The following is a 22,913-nucleotide window of genomic DNA, read 5'->3' on the forward strand; positions in this document are numbered from 1 at the left end:
TCTAGTACCAATGGTAAGGGGGAGGTAATAACCATGGTTTGCTCATTCTGGCACCATATGTGGAATCTCTTCCATTTGTGCAGGTAGAGTATAACGTGTAGTCTACCTTCTGCTGTTTAATAATATGTCCCTTACATCTTCCGAACAGGTCATTTCATTGTCCTGAAACCATGAAAGAGCCATGCCTTCAGGTGGAGGATCTCCAAGTTTGGGTGGGTCCTGCATCCTGAGACAGGAGATATGAAAAAGGGCAAAGAGTGAGTGGTGGGCATACCGCCATCTTCAACTGGTAAGGGAACCAAGTTTGTCTGGGCCACATGGGAGCTATCAGGATGACTCTGGATTGTTCCGTCTTTATCTTGTATATCACCCTGGATAGGGGGAGCTAAGGGAAAACACGTACAGCAGTGGCACATCCTATTTGATGAGGAAAACACTGCCCAGAGATCAGGGTCCCAATCCTGTTCTTGAGCAAAATTGTGGACACTTGGCATTCTGGGCTGTAACAAAAAGGTCTATAGTCAGAAAACCCCAGCATCTGAATATATTCTGTAGGACCGTGGTGTTTATTTCCCACTCGTGGTCCCGAGAGAATTTTCTGCTTAGTGTATCTACTGTGGTGTTCTGACATCCTAGTTGATAAGTAGCTGATATCTTGATGTTGTGACGGATGCATCGGCTCCATAATCTCAGTGTTTCGGTGAATTTTCTCCCTCTTGATGGTTTATATAAAACATGTAAGCAATGTTGTCCGTCAGTACCTTTATGGTCTTGTTCCTGATCAGAGGTAAAAAGCGTGAGCATGCATTGCAGACTGCTTGTAGTTCCTGTAGGTTGATGTGTAATGTTTACTCCAAGGGGGAATACCAGCCCGGGATTGTGTGGTTGTGCAAGTGTGCTACCCAAACTAACAGAGAAGCGTCATTGACTGAGGAGGCTGTGTGAAGGGAACTCATTGTGGGGTTGAGTCCACCAGTGTAGAGTTTTTGACTGAGAGTGACATCGTAAGACACTTGTTCAGGCTGTGTCTGTGCAGAATGTATACCGTCCTGAGCCAGCACTGATGACAATGCATATGTAGCCTGACAGGCCTTACAACAAATGTGGTTGCTGCCATATGATCTAATAATTGCAGGCAAGTCCTGGCTGATATCTGTAGGCTGTTTTGTGTTGTGGCAATCAGATTAACTTGGGTGACAAATCTGTGTAGTGGTAATGAGGCTTTGGGCTCCAGTGCATCAAGGTGGGTCCCAATGAATCCTAGTTTTTGTTCAAGTGCCAACATTGATTTTTGCATGTTTATTTGTAGTTCTAGTTGTGAGAAGAGAGCCAGTTTCAAAGGTGTGTTCCCAGGAGGAGACTTTGAGTAGACAGTCGTCCAAGAAGAGGAATACCACCTTGCTTGCAGAGGTGGACCGCCACCAATGCGAGAACCTTGGAGAACACTCAGGGAAACGTAAAGACGCCAAAAGGCAGTACTTTGTACTGATAGTGATCTTGTCCCAGAACAAATCCGAGGAATCTCCTGTGTGATGGGTGTATGGTGATATGAAAATACACATCTTAGAGGTCAAGGGCCGAGAACCAGTCCTCCTGTTACAGTGCTGGGATTAGCATTGCTAGCATGACCATCCTGAACCACTGAACCTTCACAAACTTGTTGCGTTTCCTTAGGTCGAGAATGGGCCTTCATCCCCCCGTCTTTTTCCTGGTTAAGAAGTAATGGGAATAAAAGCCCTTCCCTTTATATTGTGTTGGTACTGATTCTATTTCCTGTTGTAGAAGGTGCTCATGAGAAGGGTCCCTGATGAGGGACAGGGAGGGAGAGCGATGAGGAGGGAAGGAGGTAAACTGAACTGAGTAACCAGTGTTGATGATTTCTAATACCCAATTTCTCCGAGGTGATAGTCTGTCATACTGGGTGGAATGGGGTCAGCCAGCCTGTGAAAGGATGGACAGTTATTGATGGTTTCAGCACTTGGAAATGGGAGAGGCATCTCAGACCCTTGATCAAACACTCAAAATTGCAGTTTTGAGGAGGGTTGTTGGGATGTTGATGGCTGAGATGGGAGTGGTCTACATCTATGTAGGCCTCTGTCCACATTTTTATGGATCATATTGTTTCTGTGGTTGGACGTATGGTGCAGGCCCTGTTCATTGTGTTGAGTGGTATTTCCCTGGCTTCCTTCTTTGTGCAGATGTGCAAATGCTTGAAGACCAAAGAGTTGTCCTAGAATTTTTTAGGGTATGGAGGGATTCATCAGTCTTGGCTGCAAACAATTTCAAGCCCTCAAAGGGAAGATCAACAGTAGATTGTACTTCTTTCAGAAAACCAGAGAGGTGGAGACAAGAAGCCTGTTGCACAACTCTGGCTGTAGCAATGGATTGTGCCGCGGTGTCTGACGCACCCAACGAAGCTTGAAAGGCTATCCATGAAAGAAGGTGACCCTCCAAGATGAATGCTTTGAATTGTTATTTTTTGTCATCAAGGATGCAATCAATAAACTCATACATTTTAGAATAATTTGTGTGATTGTATTTGGCCATTAGTGCATCGTAATTGGCGATTCTGAATTGCAGAGTTGCTGACGAACAGGCCTTGCGCCCAAAGAGGTCTAACCACTTCCAGTCTTAATCATACGGGGTGGCTCTGGAGTGGTGTTGTCTGCGTCATTCATTCATGGCCTCTACCATCAAGGAATTCGGTAGGGCATGTGAAAACAAAAAATCCAGATCATTAGAGGGAACTTAGTAATTCTTCTCCACTCTCTTACAAGTGGGCGGTATCATTGGGTGGTATGCCAGATGGTTTTGGCTGGATCCATGAGTGCCTCATTTATGGGGAGTGCAATCTTCAATGAGGCTGATGTTTGCAAAGTGTCCAACAGCTTGTGTTGAGATGCTGCAACTTCTTCCAAGGGTATCCTGAGCGAGTCAGCAATCCTTTTAAATAGCTCCTAGAATGGTTTAAAGTCATCAGCTGTTGTGGGTAGTGGAGGCATGATGGCTTTGTCCAAAGAAGATGAAGACATATTGATTGGTGGGGTGACTTCTTTTGAAACGGATCTTTTAATTGCCCACGGCTGGGCAGATGTTACCGGTATCAGTGAGAATTCGGAAACCAATATGCTTATGCACAGTAATTTATTTGAGGAAGAATCACACAAGCAGTTAAGATTACACGGTACACATCTTTTCCTATAAGCCTCAGCTCCCCAAGCATAAATCCTCAGTAACTATGTTAGCCCTACACAGTATCCTGATTGTCAAACAAAGCAGGTATATCTACCAATTCTAGATGGAGACGTCTTCTCTTCTTTTCCCTCTCAGGAACTTGGTCTGTCAAACATCCCCCAAAGCAGGGCATAGGTCACCCTGAGCCCTTCTGGTTCTAGAAACCCACAAAGGTCCCTCGAAGCAGAGTCTAGGTTACTCTGAGGACTTCTGTCTCACAGTCTTGAACCTCTTCAGAGGTTAATTGGGGAACTAATCTAACTAACTTACTTTGCTTAGCATTTATACCTTTTGTTCTCAAAGAAGTCACATGTCCCAGAAATATGCCTTGTGGATGTTTATTACTGGTATACGCTAATTAATATTTTGGAAGGGAATGCAAAGCAGACACCGACACAGCCCAAAGCTCAATCATCATTTACCCTCTCACCCAGCATGTCCCTGCAGCCCGTCACTTCCCGCGGCTCCCATTGGCCAGGAACGGCGAACCGCAACCACTGGGAGCTGTGGGGGGGGGGCCGTGCCTGCGGACACTCAACGTTAACAAAATGTCTCGCGGCCCACAATCAGATTACCCTGACGGGCCGCATGTGGCCCACAGGTCACAGGTTACCCACCACTGTTCTACATCCAGGGTTTTGTAACAGCAAGTGGGCCCATCAACTCCTCACGGGGATATCTAGCTGGAAATTCTGGACTTTTCTTGTTACCTGATATCAGTCAGCTTCTGTTATTTCCAGTCGATGAGAAGTTATGACTACTCCTAATTATAATTAACTAACTGCCTTTGTGTTATGTATGTCAAGTATATGTAGAGCTTTTGGGAGAAGTATACACAGCCACTAATATTAGGGGCATGTCAATCCTAAATACACCATGTTTAAATTGTTCATCTTTTGGTTCTTTTGGTTAATGGTATGTGTTTTTGACCTAATTTGAAATAAGCAAAATATGCTCTAGTACATCATGGAAAAACAGATTTGCTTGGTAATCCAAGTGATATGAAGAAAACACCTGAAGTTGTCCCATCTAGTTTTCCATCATTTCAAGAACTCTGAAGCAGTTACTGTATTCAACACATCACTGATATTTTTATCTATTAGTTCTAGCAAATTTGACATATCTTGTATACAATACTGTTATCATTTCAGATAATATAAGTGTTGCCACTTGTAAGGGAATTTTCCAGGAACTGTTACTGTTTTACAGTCCTGTCTCATTTTGAACACCCCCTGAAGGGGATCCAAGTGCATTACATGATATCAAAGAATTTGTTTTGATTAATATTCCTAGTGATTTGCTGTTCTCTAACTTTCTTCTTAAAGCCACCTTCTAATCTCAGACTTATACACATGCTCTTTTAAATATACTGAAGGTCAGCAACAGATGTCATGCTTGGCAGTAGTTTGAAAAGCACAGGAAATTGCACAAGAACAAAAAGATCTAGAGCTGAATGCACGATAGGAAATTCATAAAGACAACCACTTAGCCAGCCCTACTGAATAACAAAGAAAATGGATGTTCCTCACTGACTGGCTGAAATTATGCCAAATGGATGTCTTTTCAAGGTATTCCCATTCTTGCATAATATTGTATTGCATACGTGGCTTAAGTAAAGCGGTGATTTATTTGCAGGGAATGGAGGAAGCCCAGAAAATTCAATTTCATACCAATTAAACTATCTGTTCCCTGATTCTAAACATTCAGTAACTCCCTACCCAGATCTTAGCAATGTTTCCCCTCCTCTCTATATTCTTCTGTGATTTCTTACCATCTACTAAATATATTACGACATTCTCTTTATATTAGTTCACAGCATCAAAATCCTTATGTGGCTTCTTCACCTTGCCCACCCCTCACTCCCAGGAACTCCACAAATAAATCACTGGACTAGGAGATATACAATGATATTACTAAAGAATTTTAATATCATAAGCCCATGAATTTCCACTAAAATCAAATACAAACTCTAGATAACTACTGTATATGAGTGCCTTTCTAGAACTCCTCACGGTCAAACTTTCCACATTACTAGTCAAATTAACTTAATTAACTGAATTATATTATACAAATAGGGGATGTAAGTGTAACTTAGTTCATAGGTGCTTCTTGATATGTTACTCTCTATTTTACCTCCAGTTCTTTTATCCAAAGCCAAGCATCTTGCAAATTCTCTTCATTAACTTCAGCAAGTTTCTCTTGCCAAGCTACCGCTTGAGCATCAAATTTCACAAAGTTAAATCTGCTTTTGTGTCTCAGTTGTTCCTGTAAGAGATAGTCAGTTGCATTTTTCTCAATATTAAAAAAAAAAAAAAGACCAACCCATGTTGAATAGCCACTTGGCCAGGGAAAGAGAGTGAGAATGACTCTATAGTCTGGTAATGAGGGCATTTGCCTAGGATATGGGAGATCCAAGTTCTAATCCCTTTTCTCATCAGGCACAGGGGGGAATTAAACATGGGTAAAGTAAAGTAAAGCGACAAGTCAGTCATGGATTCTGTGATTTTACGTGACCTCTGCAACTGCAGTCTCAGGCAGCTGTCAGCCCTGGGCAGCGGGGATCGGGCTGTCAGCAGTAGCGTAGCTAGTGGGGTGCAGGGGAAGCAGCCGCTTCCCCTTAGCACATTTTCCAAAAGCGGAGCCCATGCTCCGCTCTGAAGCTTGGTTTGCCCCCCGGCGCTGGGCTCCTGCAGGCAAGGGAGGGCAGCACGCCTGGAGGAGCCATGGGGAGGGGGCGGCACGGAGGAGCGAGGGGGGCACAGCATGGCGGCCCGCAACTCCCCCCTCCTGCAGACAACTTTGATGCACTGACCGGGTCCTGGGGTACCCCCGGGGCAGGGAGGGTCTCCCCCACCTCCACGCGGCAGCCACACCGGGCGGACCCGCAGCCAGTCACTCCCAGCAGGAGCCTCCGCGCCGCCCTCGGCTCACCGGAATAAAACTCCCCCGAGGAGGGGAGAGCGCTTTCCCCCTCCCGCCGCGGCCTGTCAGCGCGACCCGCCCACAGCCAGGCTCCGCCAGCAGCCCCAGGCAGGGCAGCGCCCCCGAGCTGAGCGGGCGAGCCGGGCTGCAGCTCGCTCGGACCGCGCCTGGCGGGGCTCGCTGCCTTCTGCCCCCACCCCCCAAGGGGTAGCGCCAGCGCTGAGCCTGGGCTGGCGCTGCTCGCGGCGAGCCCTTCCGAGGCAGTGACAGCGGGGTTTGCTGCTCTCTGCTGCTGGCTGGGCCGGGCCTAGCGGCCGGGCCCCGGAAAGAAGCAGCGGAAGGGCAGGCAGCGGACTCCCAGGCTCTTCCGGTCCCGGGAGCAGCTCCAGCCCCCTCTGCACAGAGAGCCCCGGGGACCCCAGCCCACGGCACTCCCATCCCCGGTAACCCCTCCCAAGCTCCATACCCCATGTACCCCTCCCATGTACCCCATACCCCTGCCTTTCCCTCCCCTTCACCTTCCCTCGTACTCCCGTCCTCTGCCACCCTCCCTACATCCTCCACTCCACCTCCCCTCAAGTCAAACCCCCTATCCCCCTCCTCCACATCTTCCCCTTCACCTCCCCTCAAGTCAACCCCCCTGTCCCCTGCCACCCTCCCTCTACATCCCTCCCTCCACCTCCCCTCAACCCTCCTGTCCTTTGCCAGCCTTCCTCTACAGCCATGGGGGGCAGCGCGGCCGGAGGAGCAAGGGGGGGCGCAGCGTGGCCGGAGAAGCCAGCCAAGAGAGGGGCATGGCGTGGCCGGAGGAGCCAGGGGGCATGGCCAGAGGAGGAGCGGGGGGGGGCGCCTTTTTTATGTTTGCTCCCCCTGCTCTTAGAACCTGGCTATGCCACTGGCTGTCAGCTCCAGGCCGCGGGGCTTCAGCTCCAGCCCCACACCACGAGGCTCAGGCTTCCGTGATTTATTGTTTATTGCCCGCATCCTGCTTGTGACTTACTAAAAATACCTGTGACAAAATCTTAGCCTTAAACATGGGTCTCCCACATTCCAGGTGAATGGCCTAGCCACTGGACTAAAGATTATAAGGAAGGCAGTGGCACCACAACCACCTTCTTCTTCACCACCAGCTATTTCTTGAATTCTTTGCTTTTGTCAAAATGCCTGAGAGTCCAAAAGAAATTTTACAGGTCTAAATGAAAGGTTTCATTTCAACATTACCAAAATGTTTATTTCTTTCAGTTCAATCAAAACTATTCAGTGAACTCAAACAAATTCACAAACTGTTCTGGTTAACCCCAAAATGCATTTTTGGTGAATAAATTATTTGTCTAAAAACTATGTCACCCAGCTCTAGTTACAAGCCTTGGGGGGGGGGGCAGGAATTACAATTCACACATGCTCAGTAGAGAGTTGCTAGAGCTTAGCTAAAGTCTCCAAAGATTCTATCTGCAGAGGGCATGCTCCAGCCCAGGGCTAAGCAGGACTTTCTCTACAACTGCTGCTCTCTGCTGCTGCTGGCTGAGATTGGGCACCTGAACTGACAGCATTTTTAGGAAAATCAAATGTTTTTGCAAAATGTTTCATTTTTTTTAAATGGCTACTAATTTTAACTGAAAACAATGTGGAGGGGGAAAAAAACGTCAATCAGCTCTAAGTGCTAGTACTGCTACACATATCAGGTTTCTGGAACCCCACCATTTTATCTAACCTGAATGAGCTGAAATATTTTCTCCTTCACAAGTGGAAGTTTGTCCCTCATAGACTGAGATGTATCAATGAGAATATAGATGTGATCTTCAAGCACATTCCCAAAGAGACCTCTGCTCCCTCGCTGGAGCCATTTAACCCTGCAAAAAAAATAAAATAAATAAAGTCACCTGAACATGGTGTGAAAGGCAACATTTCAATAACATTTTGGAGCTAGATAGGCAGCATAAAGCATTATGGTAACATTAAAGCCAATAATCTTCCAGATTGAACTAGCTGTCTCTGTGAGCGACCAAGGTGTTCCTACTGCTCAGTGACTGTACTCCAGACCTAATTCAGGAAAGCACTTACACGTGATAAAATCCATCCCCATTCAGAGAAACACTTAAGGCTCTGATTCAGCAAGAAACTTAAGCACTTAAAACAACTTTAATGTTAGGTTCATGTTTAAATTCCTTACTGAACAGGAGCCTTAACCACATTGTTAATTTTAAATTAACTGGATTCAAGCACAGGCTTAAAGTTAAATGTGTGCTTGAGTGCTTTCCTGAACAGAATTATTTTCTTGATTTAGAGCCCCTAACTGGTTCCACTTTAGGTTCCTCTGATGAGCTCTAACAACCTGCATACATTGCAGTGTGGGATATTAACAAATAGTGCAGTGGCTTTGAGATAAAGATTACTCACCTTTGTACAAGTTAAAAGAGAATGATGCCATAAAAAAATAAAAGAATCATGTCACATTTGCAGCTGACGGACATTTTCTCATGAAGTATTTCACAAAAGCATGCAAAGTACTCTACCAAGGTTTCATGACGAATGGACAAGCCATTCAAAATAGAAAAATCTATGCTGGTGTTCTCAGATTTGAAATATAAAATCCTTGACTCTCAAATCTGTCCTGCTAGGAGCTTTCACTGGCATGTGAATTTCAACCAGAAGAAGACAAAGACAGGATAAACCAAGGAAAAATAACAAAACCCTGGATGTTGATAAATATATTCAGGCACTGATACCCTTGGTGGGAAGAAACATGAAAAACTATGAAGAGAAATGCTTGAACACAATTGTTTCTGTTACATTGAGAACAATCCCTAACAGACAAATATTATAAGGGCTAGGTTATGCCTATTAATTGCACGCCTGAGGTCTGGGTGGGGCAGAGCCACACTGCACCAGCAGATGTTCTTGGAAGGATTATGCTTTAGGGAAGCAAAAGGCCTCTTTGAGCTCCTGGGGAGCTCCACTGCTGAGCCACCCCTAGGATTGAGCACCATGTTCTCTCTATGGCCAGTCACCAGATCTAGTTAGGGTGGAGAGGAGGGTGTGACAATCAGGGTCCAGACGCCCCAAGGGGGTACAAAAGGTCTGAACCTCAAAGAATAAGGAATTGAATCAAACGGTTGTATACAATGTTATTGTGTATGAATATATATCAAGAAAGGTGTTTTATGAAAGCTTGTAGTGTTCTGACATTGACGGTCATTAGGAGAGGTGTTTACAAGTTATGGCTATGGATATAAGTATGTATATATGTTTAGAACATTGTAACTGTTGTACAACCACACCACCATCTCATAACAGAGGGGTGAAGCAATCAGGCAGCAAAAGACAATAGTGGAATTAATGGGGAAACATCGAAACAACTTGAAATTGAAATGAAAACCTTGGTCTTGGAAAACTAAGAGAGAAAGGAATTTCCTCTACCATGTATCACCATAGTCTGAGAGGAGAAAAAAAATCTGCAAATCCTCAAAAGAGAGGGGGTTTGAAGTGAAGGACATCCAAAAACTGAGAGCCAGCATCTAGGCAGGGTGCTGTCTATGGAACACTAGATCCCCTCGATGACGGGGCACACTGCAAAACTGTTCAGAGTCAGTAGGTAACTTATACTAGAAAAGGGAATTTAGCTAATATAGAAGTAGAAAGCCTGAGATTGACCTTTATGTTTATTTTCTGTGTGACTTGTATGTGTTTGCTTTTCCTCCCAAATTTGTCTTTGAATCTCTGATTTTTCTATTAAATAAACCTTTTGTTTGGTTCTACTCCAAGCAGGTCTCTGTTGTGCAAACTGCCTGGAGTGTGTGTGTCAAAGTGAACTGATAACAGGTGTCAGTTTTCACACCTTCAGGGATGTCATACCAGAGGGGAAAAGTTCAAGTGTCTGGTGGTTAAGAACTAGGAGAGATGGATTTGGGGAGAGTTGGACTAGATGCGCTGTTGGGGGTACCCTGGCTGCAAGGAGTAACTAGGCTCTGAGTCATAGCCGCATACTATTAAGGCACCCAAGATTACAGGGCAGATGATGGACAGAACCCATTACTAATCTAAGTGATTCCCAAAATGTCCCAGAGGGCCATAGGCTAACCCCCTCTCCACATTTTTTGGGGTGGGTACTACTAACTGGGAGCAATCTGTACACAGGTTTGCTGGCTCCTCAACAAGGAGATACACTTGTGATTCTCAGATGGAAGATGCTATACATGTGCAAACAATTTTGAATTATGAACTATCTTACTTAACATTTATTATTGTAGCATCTGATTTGAACAAGAAACTTTCAGCTCATAGATAAATGGAGTAAATGCCTACCTAGTTTCATTGTAGATTCTAAAAGTACCTTGATACCTTTTACTAAAAGGCAATTTTTCAACTTCTTACATCAGTGCTCCTCAGTGATCAATATCAGGCATTCATACACTCCTGGTTGCAGAAAATAGACGATTTTTCCTTCCACTCGAACAGAAGAATGCAAGGTTACAAAACTGTGTTCAATCCATATATCAGTCTTTCTTAGTAAATGAATACTAAGAGGTCCTACACATAAAGGTCAGACTTAAAAAAAGGTAACTAACTTCTTTATAACTTTTATTGGGTGTTTACTGCCTGCTTCTGTCTGCCATGGCTGTAAATTTAAAACATTTCTGCATTAGAGCACAGATCTGAACAGATTTCATTTGAAACCAAACTAACCTTCTTTCCATTTGTCCAAGAGCATTCTTCATTCTCTCTTCATACTGCCTGTACTTCTCAGTAGAGACATACACATGAACCACAGACCCATCTTTCCAGTAAGTGTGTACAAATTTATCACAGTATTTTGCGTGGATTATTTTCTTATTCGTCTCCTACAGGGGCAAGGAATTATGAATTAAATGTTTTTAAACGTGATCTTTGCAATGTGCTGTAAAAACATTTGGAAAATACACTTAAAAGGCAGGGATCTATGCCTGCTTCAACTGCATAACTGCAGAAGTAGCCACAGATTATAAACCTGCTCAGGACATTGGCTCCTGATACGAAATCAATACAAACTGTTTCCCTGTCCTCCTTGACCTGCTCTTAGAAAGAACAGGAGAAGTATAGCGAAAAGTGCTCTGGTGGAGCTTGGGAAGAGCAAGCAAACCACAGAATAATCCAACCCTTCACACTTTGCTTTAAAACCCGGTAGTATTGGAGCATCTGGGGCCTCTACATCTCCTAGACCATGTGGAACGGAGAAGAAACTGACAAACATTCCTTTGCCCCATTCCACTGAGTCATAAAGATGAGGAAAAACAAGTTGTTGCTGAAACCATCCTCCCATCCTTGGTGGCAGATTCCATGCTGAATGCAGGAGGATAGGCAAAGCTGTCCTTTCAGGGCAAAGAGAGGGTCACTTCCACTCCATTTCACTTGTGAACCTCTTCATCCTGTTCCATTAACAAGATTTTATTATAATCCTCCAAATAAGAATGGGGTTACAAACAGACCACATGCTGTACAAAAGGCTCATCTATAAAGTTTCATTGCAAGTCTGAAAAGCAGAAAAGCAGACAGAAGCTGAAAAGGACACAGCATTCAAGGGAATCTTAGCAGTACTTACAGCATCAGTTTGTAAAGATTCATCCTCTGGCTTGGCTTTTATGTCAACCACCCCGTCAGCGTGCCGAAAAGTACAATCAGCAAGTGCTTCATACAACGTCAGCTTCTGAGCTTTCAAGCCATTCTTCTGCAACCACTCCTTAGAACTTATATAATCCTCGGGTTTTGGCTCAGGCACTGGAGGATCAGTTTTGGTTGCTGATTTGAAAATATACATTTATACAGTTGTACTTAACATAATTCACCAAAGAGTTTCTGTAAGCTATTACAAAAGAAGACTGATATATGGATAACTGGGCCAAAATTTACAAACCTAAGACCAACCTTGGGCTCCTAACTCCATATTTAGATACCTAAATAAAGAGTCTGATTTTCAAAAGTGTAGACAAATCATACTGACGCCAATGGGAGCTGCGGGATGCCCAGCACTTTATAAATGAGGCCAGCAATTTAATTGCCTAAGTATGGATTTAGGAGGCTAACTTTAGGCAACCATGTTTGAGAATGTTGATCAGAATTCTGAGTAGAATCACTGAATAATTTTAGTTATAGAGATCTGACTGCATGCATGAAGTTGCAAGAACAGAGCCTTATCATATGAAAGGAATTGCCTTTTGACTGGCCTTTCATAAACTCTGCTAAATCATGTTTTAAAACAAGTCAGTTTGCATTTTTTTCCTTTGCATATACTTTATGTAAAGGCCACAGCTTAGTGTGTATACATAATGTATTATCAGAAGAGTCACTGGAAAGTAGACAGCCTCTTTCATTTCACTAGAACAGAACAGAGTACATTTTAGGATACAAGAGTTTTAAAGAGATCGGGAAGACAAAGAAAGAAATGTAGACAGACAGGACAACTCCAGTTATCTGAATCACTGAGAGACAAAATAGATGGGCTACCCGAGTTCAGCTATTAATCACACTGGAATTTAACATTTTCTTTAATTCAGTCTAGTGTATGATCAGAATATTTTAACATTTTATACAGTGATTATACAGTATATGAAAAAAATACATTAAAACAACATTAAGGTTGCAAAGTCAAGCACTTATAAATTAGGAAATGTCAGAATTAAAGTTGCCCGTGTAACCTTAATTCAGGCCCTTTGCACATATTTATTATGAAAGTCTTGCCCAACATCATATAGGAAGTATGTGGCAAACCCAGGAATGGAACTCAGCTCTCCGGTACTACTCCAGAGAATGTCCTTTCTCTCCCTGAATCCCTCTGTCTCATTCATTGCCAAACCTGTGTACTGAATGAAGCAGAAGTTCTGTAGAACAAATAATATGCGATTGTGTAATTATAGATTGTACCATAATGCTTACACACAAGGGAACCAAATTAAGGTTGCACATGAAGCCTTATTTCTGACATTTCTTAATTCTGAATGCTTAATTTTGCAACCTTAATATTTGTAACCTGTATTAATGTAATTTCCTAGTTTTTTTAAACAAGAAAATTGAAAAAATAATGGAATAATACTGACACACACCTCACCCATGGATCATCAGCAGGGTTTGAATGTATGACCTTTAGATCCACTGTACAGATCTCCAATTTGAGCTAAAGTATTAACTGGTAGCAGTAGTAGGCTATTATCTCTAAAAGGTCCAGCCACTAGATGGGGAAGATGACACTTACTTTGCCAGTGGCTTACACACTATTTGTAAGAGAGCAATGAAATGTTGGGAATTAAGAATTCTGGGTTCTATTCCTGGCTCTAGAAGGTAGTGTGAGCCAATGGTTACAAACAGCACAGCCAACCATATAGATATGGCACAACTATGCTTAAAGGCAGAGTGGCTAAGTAGATCAGACTATGGTCTTCCATATTGGAGGCATGGGTTCTCTTCACAGCTCTGCCAGAAGCAATCTTGTGTGACCTCTTAGTTACCCCTTCTGTAGAAAGGGGGGGATCCGAGGTCGGAGGCCTTGTCCAGAAGTAATGACTATGAAGTGCACAGGATTAATACCTGAGTAGTGGAACAGCTGAGATCAGAACTCTTGGCTTACAATCCCGAACACTTTCCCCTAAGTCAAAACATGCTTTTCAGCTGTTTCTTTGCCTAACTATCCTACAGAGCCAAGTAGGGAAGCCTGGGAATGTGTGGTTGCCATGCAGAAGCCCCATCAGGCCTGGAATCATGATCAGGGCAGATAGAATATTCAGAGATTTTAGCAACAAACCTCTACACCTAAAATGTAGGTTGACCTAGCTATGCCATCCAGGGGTGTGAAAAATTCACACTCCTGAAAGACATAGTTAAGCCAACCTACACCCCAGTGTAGGCACCAGTAGGTCGATGGAAGAATTCTTCCATCAGCCTCTCAGAAGGGGTGGGTTAACTACAGTGACTGAAACTCACTTCCACCACTGTAGCAAGAGTCTACACCAGGGGTCGGCAACCTTTCAGAAGTGGTGTGCCGAGTCTTCATTTACTCACTCTAATTTATGGTTTCGCATGCCAGTAATACATTTTAACCTTTTTAGGTCTCTTTCTATAAGTCTATAATATATAACTAAACTATTGTTGTATGTAAAGTAAATAAGGTTTCAAAATGTTTAAGAAGCTTCATTTAAAATTGAATTAAAATGCAGAGCCCCCCAGACTGGTGGCCAGGACCTGGGCAGTGTGCGTGCCACTGAAAATCAGCTCATGTGCCACCTTCGGCACGCGTGCCATAGGTTGCCTACCCCTGGTCTACACAATAGTGCTAGAGCAGCACATCTGTAGCATAGACACGCCCCAAGGCTTTGTCTTTACTGCAGAGTTAATTTGAGTTATACATTCAAGTTAACTCTATTCAAGTTAGCCTAGCTCACCTGACAATGGCCACACTGCTAACACTCGACTTATACAGAGTGATTTTATGAGCAGCACAGAGTGACTGTGTTCGCAGCTGACACGTTGTGCTAACATGAGCTATAGCCTATACTCCCGATGGGCCAGCCAACTTGAGTTAAACTCACCACTGCTGTGATGCTCCACAGAGATACCCAGGGTGGTGAGGAACCTCATACCCCAAACCACTGCTTAGGTTGAAACAGTCTTGTCTGTGCCTGTTGTGGATCAGCTCCCTGAAACCAACAGCCTTTAGCAACACAAGCACTACCTTCCAGGCCCCACCAGGCCCCACCAGGCCTCGCTCCCTCTGTGCAGGTAGTAATATGCACACACCAACCCCTGAATCCTCTGAGCATTCCCTGCAGTGTCCAGCCCCTGATCCACTGAACGCTCATCGGATTACCAGACCCACTGTTCCCGAAGGAACAGTGCACACCAGCTGGTAAGATTCACCTCAGGATCACCACTTTGCTTAACACTACAGCACTTAGATATATTCATAGTGAAAACATGAATACATTTATTATCAAAGACTAGAGATTCAAGTGATAGTGAGTCAGACTACTGGAAACAAATGGTTACATATAAAGCAAAATCATAACACACTTTCTAGGGACGAAACGTTGACTAACAAGTTACTCTCTTTTCTAAAGAAGCTCTTCTCACACAAAGTTCTCTCCAGCGTTTTTAACCAAGCCTGGTTGAAACCCCCTTTTTTAAATAAAGCCAACTCACTGTTTGCTTACCTTCTCAGTGAAGGGTGCCAGGGTGTCTTGTTTAACCCACCCCTAAACCCTCCATATATAGTGGAACAAACCTTTGAAGTGCACCTCAGGAGAAGGTTCTTCTTCCCCACCACCAAAACCTGCTATTTTTCTCTTCCTCTTAGTTCCCACACTCCTTCATTTTCATTCAATTCAGACTGGAGACCCATTGTGAACAAGACAATACTCAATTTACATGTAAACAGATATATGAAGAAACATCTCGTCAGACAGAAAGCCTGGTTTTCATTTTTGCTAATGACACAGACTAAGAACATGTTTTGAGTATATATATTCAGAACTCCTTACATAGTATCTGCATACATATTTCACAACGATATTGATTACCAGTCTGACATTGGCTTTTATTTGAGACCTCACATGACATTCTTTGGTGAAGTACAGTGTACAGACCAGACTCAGGCGAGTCCTATTCCCCCCCCACACACACACACACACACACACACTGTCCTTTGCCAGTTGACAAACCTGGGTCACAACCACATTCCAGTGTAGAGTTTTAGTGTGTGGATGAGGCCTGAATAAGGAGCAACTCTCGAGTTACAACTCAAGTTAACGCTGCAGTGAAGACAAGGCCTAAGCATATGACAATTTTCAGAGGTTTGTAATGTCAAATGTGGATGAATTTTTGTGGGGCAGCTGAACTGCACAGCTATCCCCTGCCAGGTTTCAAGTCCCTCTCTCAAGCCATAGAGCTGACTGAGCTCCTCAGAAAAATAGCTGGAAAAATTAACATTAGTAAAACTACCTGTTTTCGCTAGTCTTGTTCTCAGAGACAACTGAATAGTTTTTGCTGAAACTTTCCAAAAGGCAGAAAGCAAGCATGGAAAAATTCACCCAAGAATTGTTAAAATTTAACAAAGTTAAAGCAACTGTAAATAGAAGCTTATAAAGGTAAGTGTATGCAACCGTAACTATAGATGTCATATCTTGGTCTTAAAATGGTCTTAAAAAGAAAAATCATCCCTAAGTTGGCAGTTTATCAAAACTGCCCACAAATGAAACAAATTAATCATGAACACAATGATATCTTTCTAGAAAGAACTATAAACAATACCTTTGCCAGATATAGGCTGGTCAGACTCTGATAAAATATTCTGAAGTTGTATCAGCGCATTTCTGGCCTCCTCCAACTCCTTCCAGATCAGGAAGACATCTTCTCTGACACCAGCTACTGTGGGAGGAATAATGCACAGACTTCAATGCTTTCAGACAAATTCTGCTTTCACCTCTACACCTGCTCAACAATCCTAACATCAATGGCGTTGCCTGGGTAGGTACCATTTTATTACACTGTTCATAGGGTCCCTTTGCAGTGGGAACTCCTCTCTTTAAAAGGGGTTCAAGGAATATACATGAGCAGAGAGGCACCAGCAACGAAGCTTCACTTGAGATGTGTTGCCTGAGCTTAGGGCTCTGGGCCCTAAAACAGAGGTACACAGCCTCCTGGGTTTGGGGTGGTGGGTTTTGGTTATAGCCTGTCCCATGGTGAAGGGCAAATCCTCCTTCCCAGCATGGGAAACTCCACAAGGAAATTCTCATAGAATTTCCCTATGCATTTTAATGCAGAAGTGGGAAATCCAGCCCTCTATTCTTTTTTTTTTTAATTAAAACTGGCCTTTGCATGAGAAAGGCCAACCCTGAAATCTAGAAAAGCTGACATGTTCAGTTGCTTCAAATTCCTACAACTACTGAGCAGATGTACTTGTAACTTTAGCAGTCCCTTAAGTATAAGTAATGTGATTTTAGCAATATACATTTGGCCTTCTGCTACAACTAACCAAAACCTTAATGATACTAATGACACCTAAATAATTTGTAAAATTGGTTTCAATTAGGCAGACAGGTGTGAATGAAATAGATTATTCAGTGCAAACCCTAAAGTTAGAGTAGATCTAAGACCATTTTAAAAATTCAAGAGATACTTTGCCCTTGATTAAAAGTTTAAAATTGGTCTTTAATAGAATTAAAGTATACAAAAGCTGCAAGTTCAAAGCTGAAAAACAGAGATGGCATGTACTTCTGTTTCAAGAAATCTACACAATGCTGTGAATAAATTAGGTAGCGTGGTCTATGAGAACTTAATACTGTAATATGGATCAGAAGGAAGAATGGCATAATAGAACAATACTAGATGTAAAAGGATTGAATCATAAGTGCTCCTTTCTGTAAAATCAGATTAGTAGCCTAATGCTGAATTACATATTACAACACTGAATTAGTCCAACTATATCTTAACATCTGTTGATGCAAGCCAGTGTACCCAAAACAATTACAGGATATGCCATACTTGATAATATACTCAATATATCTCTACTAAAATAAACCATCAGTTAACCTACACCAAACAAAACCCGCTCACTTTGCCTGTTCAATAAACATTGTAGAATTGCCTTAAATGAACAATACATATATATATTTTTAAATACATCAACACAGTTTTAAATGTGAAATGCAGTTAATTTTCCACATAATCTTTTATAATGTGTTATTGTACACTGCCATCTCCTGGTATCTTCTTGTATTTCAAGAGTTCTGTTTTAGCCAATACAAGTTAACATGAAAATCAATCTCTCCAAAATCATAAAAAGTTCAAGCAAAATGGAACATTCCACAGCATAAAACTGAAAAGGAAGAATAAAAGTATAAGTTTCTCATTGACCTTAGAAGATCAAGAAAAATATTCTGACCAAAACACTTGATTCAGTTTCATTTTAAGAAACACCACGCTTAAAACATGACAATTGGCAAAACTGTAGCAGAGTTATATAAGAACATAAATGCACTATAAATTTGCAATTATATATAGATATAGATATAGAAATATAAAATCTAATAAATTACAACTACCAGGCCATTGAATATGTACCAGCTACAGTGATGTGCAAGTAAAACCACCAAATATAAATCAATCATATATGTATTATCGAAGTATTGAACATAAGGTTGTGCTGACAAATGCAATTCAGAAAAAAATATTTCCTTCCCAAATCATCATCTCCTACTAAAAGGGTTTCAATTTTGTGAAGGTTTTAAATGTTTCTGTTGAAAAGTTGAAAAATAGAAGCATTGTAAATGTTCTGCTGGTTTCTCCAGGTCTTTCTAATTTATATGTTTTGAAAACTTACTGTATGTACTGATAATGTATCCAGTATGGGACATGTATTGAATTCAATATTACGCAATAAAACATTTATTGACATTTTTCATTTTCTTTTACGCCACAGCATTGTGAAATCAAATACCATACCCTTTTGATAGCAGATGTATTTGGTGACAAATCCTTTAGATAAATGCATTTTACTACAGTCAAGCAACGCAATATTTTTTTACCCAGGTAACAACCAGGATTTACAAGACCAAGGACAAGATGTCAAAGCAGGTCCTACCTGGGGTCTAGTCCCCCACAGCAGGCCAACCTCTCCAGAGATTGCTCCAGCATCATCCCTAGCAACTCCTTTTTCTCCAACTGAAGGGTTTGTCTCCCACTTTTTTCTGCCCCACCCACCACATCCGGCACATCCTCACACCCACAGTCATCTTCCTCCACCTGAGAAGCCACAGGAGAGAAAAACTGCTCCTTGAGGCCCCCTGAGAATCCCCCCCCCCCCCCACACACACACACACAAATATAAAAATATAAACATCAATATCCTTTATATGCACAGTGTCCCAAGTGATCTCAATCATACTGTCCTACTCCTCATCCTTCCTTTCTCCTGCCCCCCCTCCGATGCTGGTTCTCCTGTTGACCGTGTCTTAATATTCATTTTTCCACTAAATATTAACAGCCCTCAACAGCACTGCTGCTGGTGCCCACTTTTATTGCAATTACCTAATTTTCGAGCATGGATGTAGTATCTCTACTTCAGGGGAAATCAAGCACTGACCCACTCCAGCCGAACAGGTTGTCAGTTTAACTGTCTCCTTGGATCTACCTGAAGAACTCAACAGTTCCATTTCATAAAGGGAAAAGAACTCAGTGATGTCCATGGGGTTACAATGGAAACAGGCAATACGCTGGATAAATATGCCTAAAGCTTTTATATTTACTCTCCACTAGCAGCAAGAATGAAAGCTGAGCTCAAAGTTTGTTTTTTTCTGCCTGATTTAGCACCATGTTGCACTAATTTTGTGCCCATGTAACTCCACTGATTTCAGCAGAATTACACCAGCATTAAGCAAGAGTAACACAGTAGTAAATCAAGCCCCTTATTTCCTTTACACAATAAACTCCTATTTTGTGACTAGCTAACATTTAAAATTGTATGACTGACTCAATATTAGAAGGGTAAAATAGTTATTTAACTGTGTTCAAACCCTTACAATGAGTAATGTTTCAAAATTATTAACAGAATTTTAGAATTGGGTTCCAGACGTTTAAAACCTTTTACTAAATATGTACTACCTATTATAGTACCAGTTATGTATTTCACAATACAAATAAAGATGGATTTCCTGCCTGGAGAGCTTACAATCTAAAGTAGTGATAGCTAAAAGGCTGAAAAAGAGCAAGAAATAATAACTAAAAATTTAAATTGCAAATAGAGCATTTTAACTTGGTAGAATGTATATCCACTTTGCTGTACCGAATCAAACCACGTCTGTGTGTGTGTGTGTATACACATACAAACTACAACTAACATACAATACCCTAACAAGCATCCCTTTCCATCTCCCAATTGCTGAACATCCTCTCACACACACACACACACACACACACACACACACACACACAAAATCAATCTGTTCCAGTCTTACCTCCCAGCACCTATACCCATCCCGTAGCCTGCTTCAAAAAATACTCCAACCCCATCTGATTTCACAACCAAGATACCAAACTAGCTTACAACCACCAGCAAACTAAACAAAGCAAAACAAAAAAACGGAAAACCAGCACCAACATTTCTAAAAGTCCAAGAAACCGCAAAAAAAAAGAAAAGGAAGAAAATTAATTTACAGAAGAGACTGGAATATTAATTAATTCTATGATCATTTGACTCAGATCAGGCTTTACAAAGGGAGAACAGACAAATGCAAGAAAATGAGACATTTTAAGTTGCTCAGACTTATTTTGCCTACAAGCCAAGATGGGGAATTTAACTTCTTCCTGCAGAACCCTGCCTCCGCCACTGTGTGGCAGTAGAATACAGTAGCGTTCTTTAAAGTGCTGCTGTTTAAAGGCAGCGCTTCAAAAAGTAGGTACACAGGGTAGCACTGGAGATGTATTTGCCTGCATACCTGGAATGTTAGATAACAGAGAAGCAAATCCTTATCTCCTCTCCACCGGGGGAAGGCCAGTGGGATGCTATGCAAGTGAATTCTGCAGCCGATGCACTACCATGGAGCAGGGCTCCATGGGGGTTCTCTCCATAGCATAGGAAGTGGGGTTTGGACAGGGTTTCCAACTTTCTAATCGCACAAAACTGAACACCTTTGCCACACTCCCTGCCCCACCCCTTCCCCAAGGCCCCAGCCCTGCCCCGTCCTTTCTCTGAGGCCCTACCCCTACTCACTCCAACCCCCCTCCCGCACCCTCACTCACTCACTCATTTTCACCAGGCTGGGGCAGGGGTCTGGGGTGCAGGAGGAGGTGAGGGCTCTAGCTGGGAGTGCGGGCTCCAGGGTGGGGTCAAAAATGAGGGGTTCCGGGTGTTGGAGGGGGCTCTGGGTTGAGGCAGGGGATTGGGGTGTGGGAGGGGGTATGGGCTCTGGCTGGGGTTGCGGGCTCCAGGGTGCAGCCAGAAATGAGGGGTTCAGGGTGCAGGAAGGGGCTCCAAACTGAGGTGGGGGTTGGGGTGGAGGAGGGAGTGAGGGTTCTGGCTGAGGGTGCAGGGGGTTAGGGTGCAGGCTCCGGGAGGCAGTTAGGGTGTGGGAGGAGTGGCGACATGTCCTCTGGCTCCTAGGCGGAGGCGTGGCCAGGCGGTACTTCTCCGACCAATATAGCTACTGCCGTACATGGAGGTGGTTTTAGTATGTCAACAGGAGAGCTCTCTCCCATTGACACATAGCGGCTACACAAACGATCTTACAGCAGCGCAGCTGCATCAGTACAGCTGTGCCGCTGTAAGCTCGCTGGTGTAGACATGGCCTCAGTTTCCAATTATTTCCTTTTGTAGTTTATTCCACATATGCAAGAAACACTTTCAAAACTCATTACAGGCTAATCAGCATTTTTATTATTATTGCCCTCTGCATCATTCAAGAAGGCACCCTGAAACAAGGGACATCAGACATGGAAGAAAAGAGTAATCACGGCAATATATTTTCTGCTCTGAAAGGATTTAGAATCTAGACACAACTGGAGTTTTCTGATTGGTTGTCAGTGATGTCATAACCATGGTTATAATGCTTAGTAATTGCACAAGGCTAATTGTCTTCCTTTTTAACTTGTAAATTCTAGTCCATAATAGCAATAAGACATACCACACAATGCATTTCAAAGAGATTACTGCACTTTTAGGTAATTAAAGCTACTCATCATTCATCTTTAGAAACAGTGGCATAGAAGTAATTTCAGATATGCAACATCAACTGAAATGCTCCCACCACACCCCTAGCATATATACAGCAACACCCTTCCCTCTTTCCAAACAAAACAATCTTGTTCTTTTCTGTGTATCTCTCTCATACACATAAAGCTCTGTCCATTTCTCAACTTCTTCCTTCCCCCTCTGACCACGTACATGGTATCCACCCTTGCCCACCCAGAGGCCAGCCATTTGTCCTGCCCCCTCTCCCAGATGGTGAAGTGGGATCACTGCTCACTCTTATGTTTATTAACACTTGGCTACATTTCCTAAATTACACTGTTATTCTGAAGGTTTTAAGAAAGAATATGCTTTTATTATTTTTACCTAAAGGTGCCTTTCCTTTCAATTTTCTTGAATTCTGGGTGGCTAGACTTTCTCCATCCTCTTCACTCTTTGGTATAGGTCCAATGATATCTATGTAGTCAGTTCTCTCAGCAAACGCATGGAATCTGTAATATAAAAAGGGTTTTCATCTCTAAGTAAATTATGTAAATACATCCCTAGTTTACCCCTTCATTATGTACCTCTGAGCATCCTTGTTGCCCTTCTGAAGAACTCATTGATTTCTGTTACTATATTCATACGGTGAAGAGGCCAGAAATTGGGGTACTTCAGAAGAGGGAATACCATTCTTCAATATGAAGACACTAGCATAAATGTTCTGAATCATTTCCTTACCTATTTCAATGCATCAAGCATACTATTAGCTCTTAACTGACGTTGCATGCTGATCAGGAATATTTGTTGAAGTGTCCAAGACGACCCTGGAGTCTTTTTAATCAGGGCATCCTGTAAATTCAGAGTCCCACAAGTGCCTTTATTGAACTACTGATATACAAGCCAGGGAGACAGGCAGAGCTCAAACATCCACCTGAAAATATTCCACAGGAGGAGATAAGTTATTCCAAACACACTGAGGGTGTATTTCCATGGTACTTGAGCCGTAACATCTGATTAATGCAGGCCTCGCAGAAAGGGAAAGAAACAGGCCTTTTCAAAACAGGAATGTACA

At 42.7% G+C, this 22,913-nt stretch overlaps 1 protein-coding gene across 4 annotated transcripts in view; it reads right to left on the bottom strand.

The window, feature by feature from the left end:
* VWA3B (von Willebrand factor A domain containing 3B) overlaps nucleotides 1–22,913 on the bottom strand; it is a 127,915-nt gene that overhangs the window by 80,085 nt on the left and 24,917 nt on the right. For 3 of the 4 annotated variants that reach the window (XM_065580833.1, XM_005283205.5, XM_065580834.1), the window contains 6 exons: nucleotides 22,226–22,350; nucleotides 16,426–16,542; nucleotides 11,732–11,928; nucleotides 10,840–10,994; nucleotides 7,868–8,006; nucleotides 5,368–5,499 (listed from right to left, as the gene is read on the bottom strand). In XM_065580833.1, the coding sequence (XP_065436905.1) occupies nucleotides 5,368–5,499; nucleotides 7,868–8,006; nucleotides 10,840–10,994; nucleotides 11,732–11,928; nucleotides 16,426–16,542; nucleotides 22,226–22,350 (865 nt within the window). The remainder of the gene's footprint in view (nucleotides 1–5,367; nucleotides 5,500–7,867; nucleotides 8,007–10,839; nucleotides 10,995–11,731; nucleotides 11,929–16,425; nucleotides 16,543–22,225; nucleotides 22,351–22,913) is intronic. The other variant, XM_042840821.2, reaches the window with a different exon arrangement.

This window comes from Chrysemys picta, chromosome 1 (genome assembly GCF_011386835.1).
Source record: "Chrysemys picta bellii isolate R12L10 chromosome 1, ASM1138683v2, whole genome shotgun sequence".
Classification (NCBI taxonomy): domain Eukaryota; kingdom Metazoa; phylum Chordata; order Testudines; family Emydidae; genus Chrysemys; species Chrysemys picta.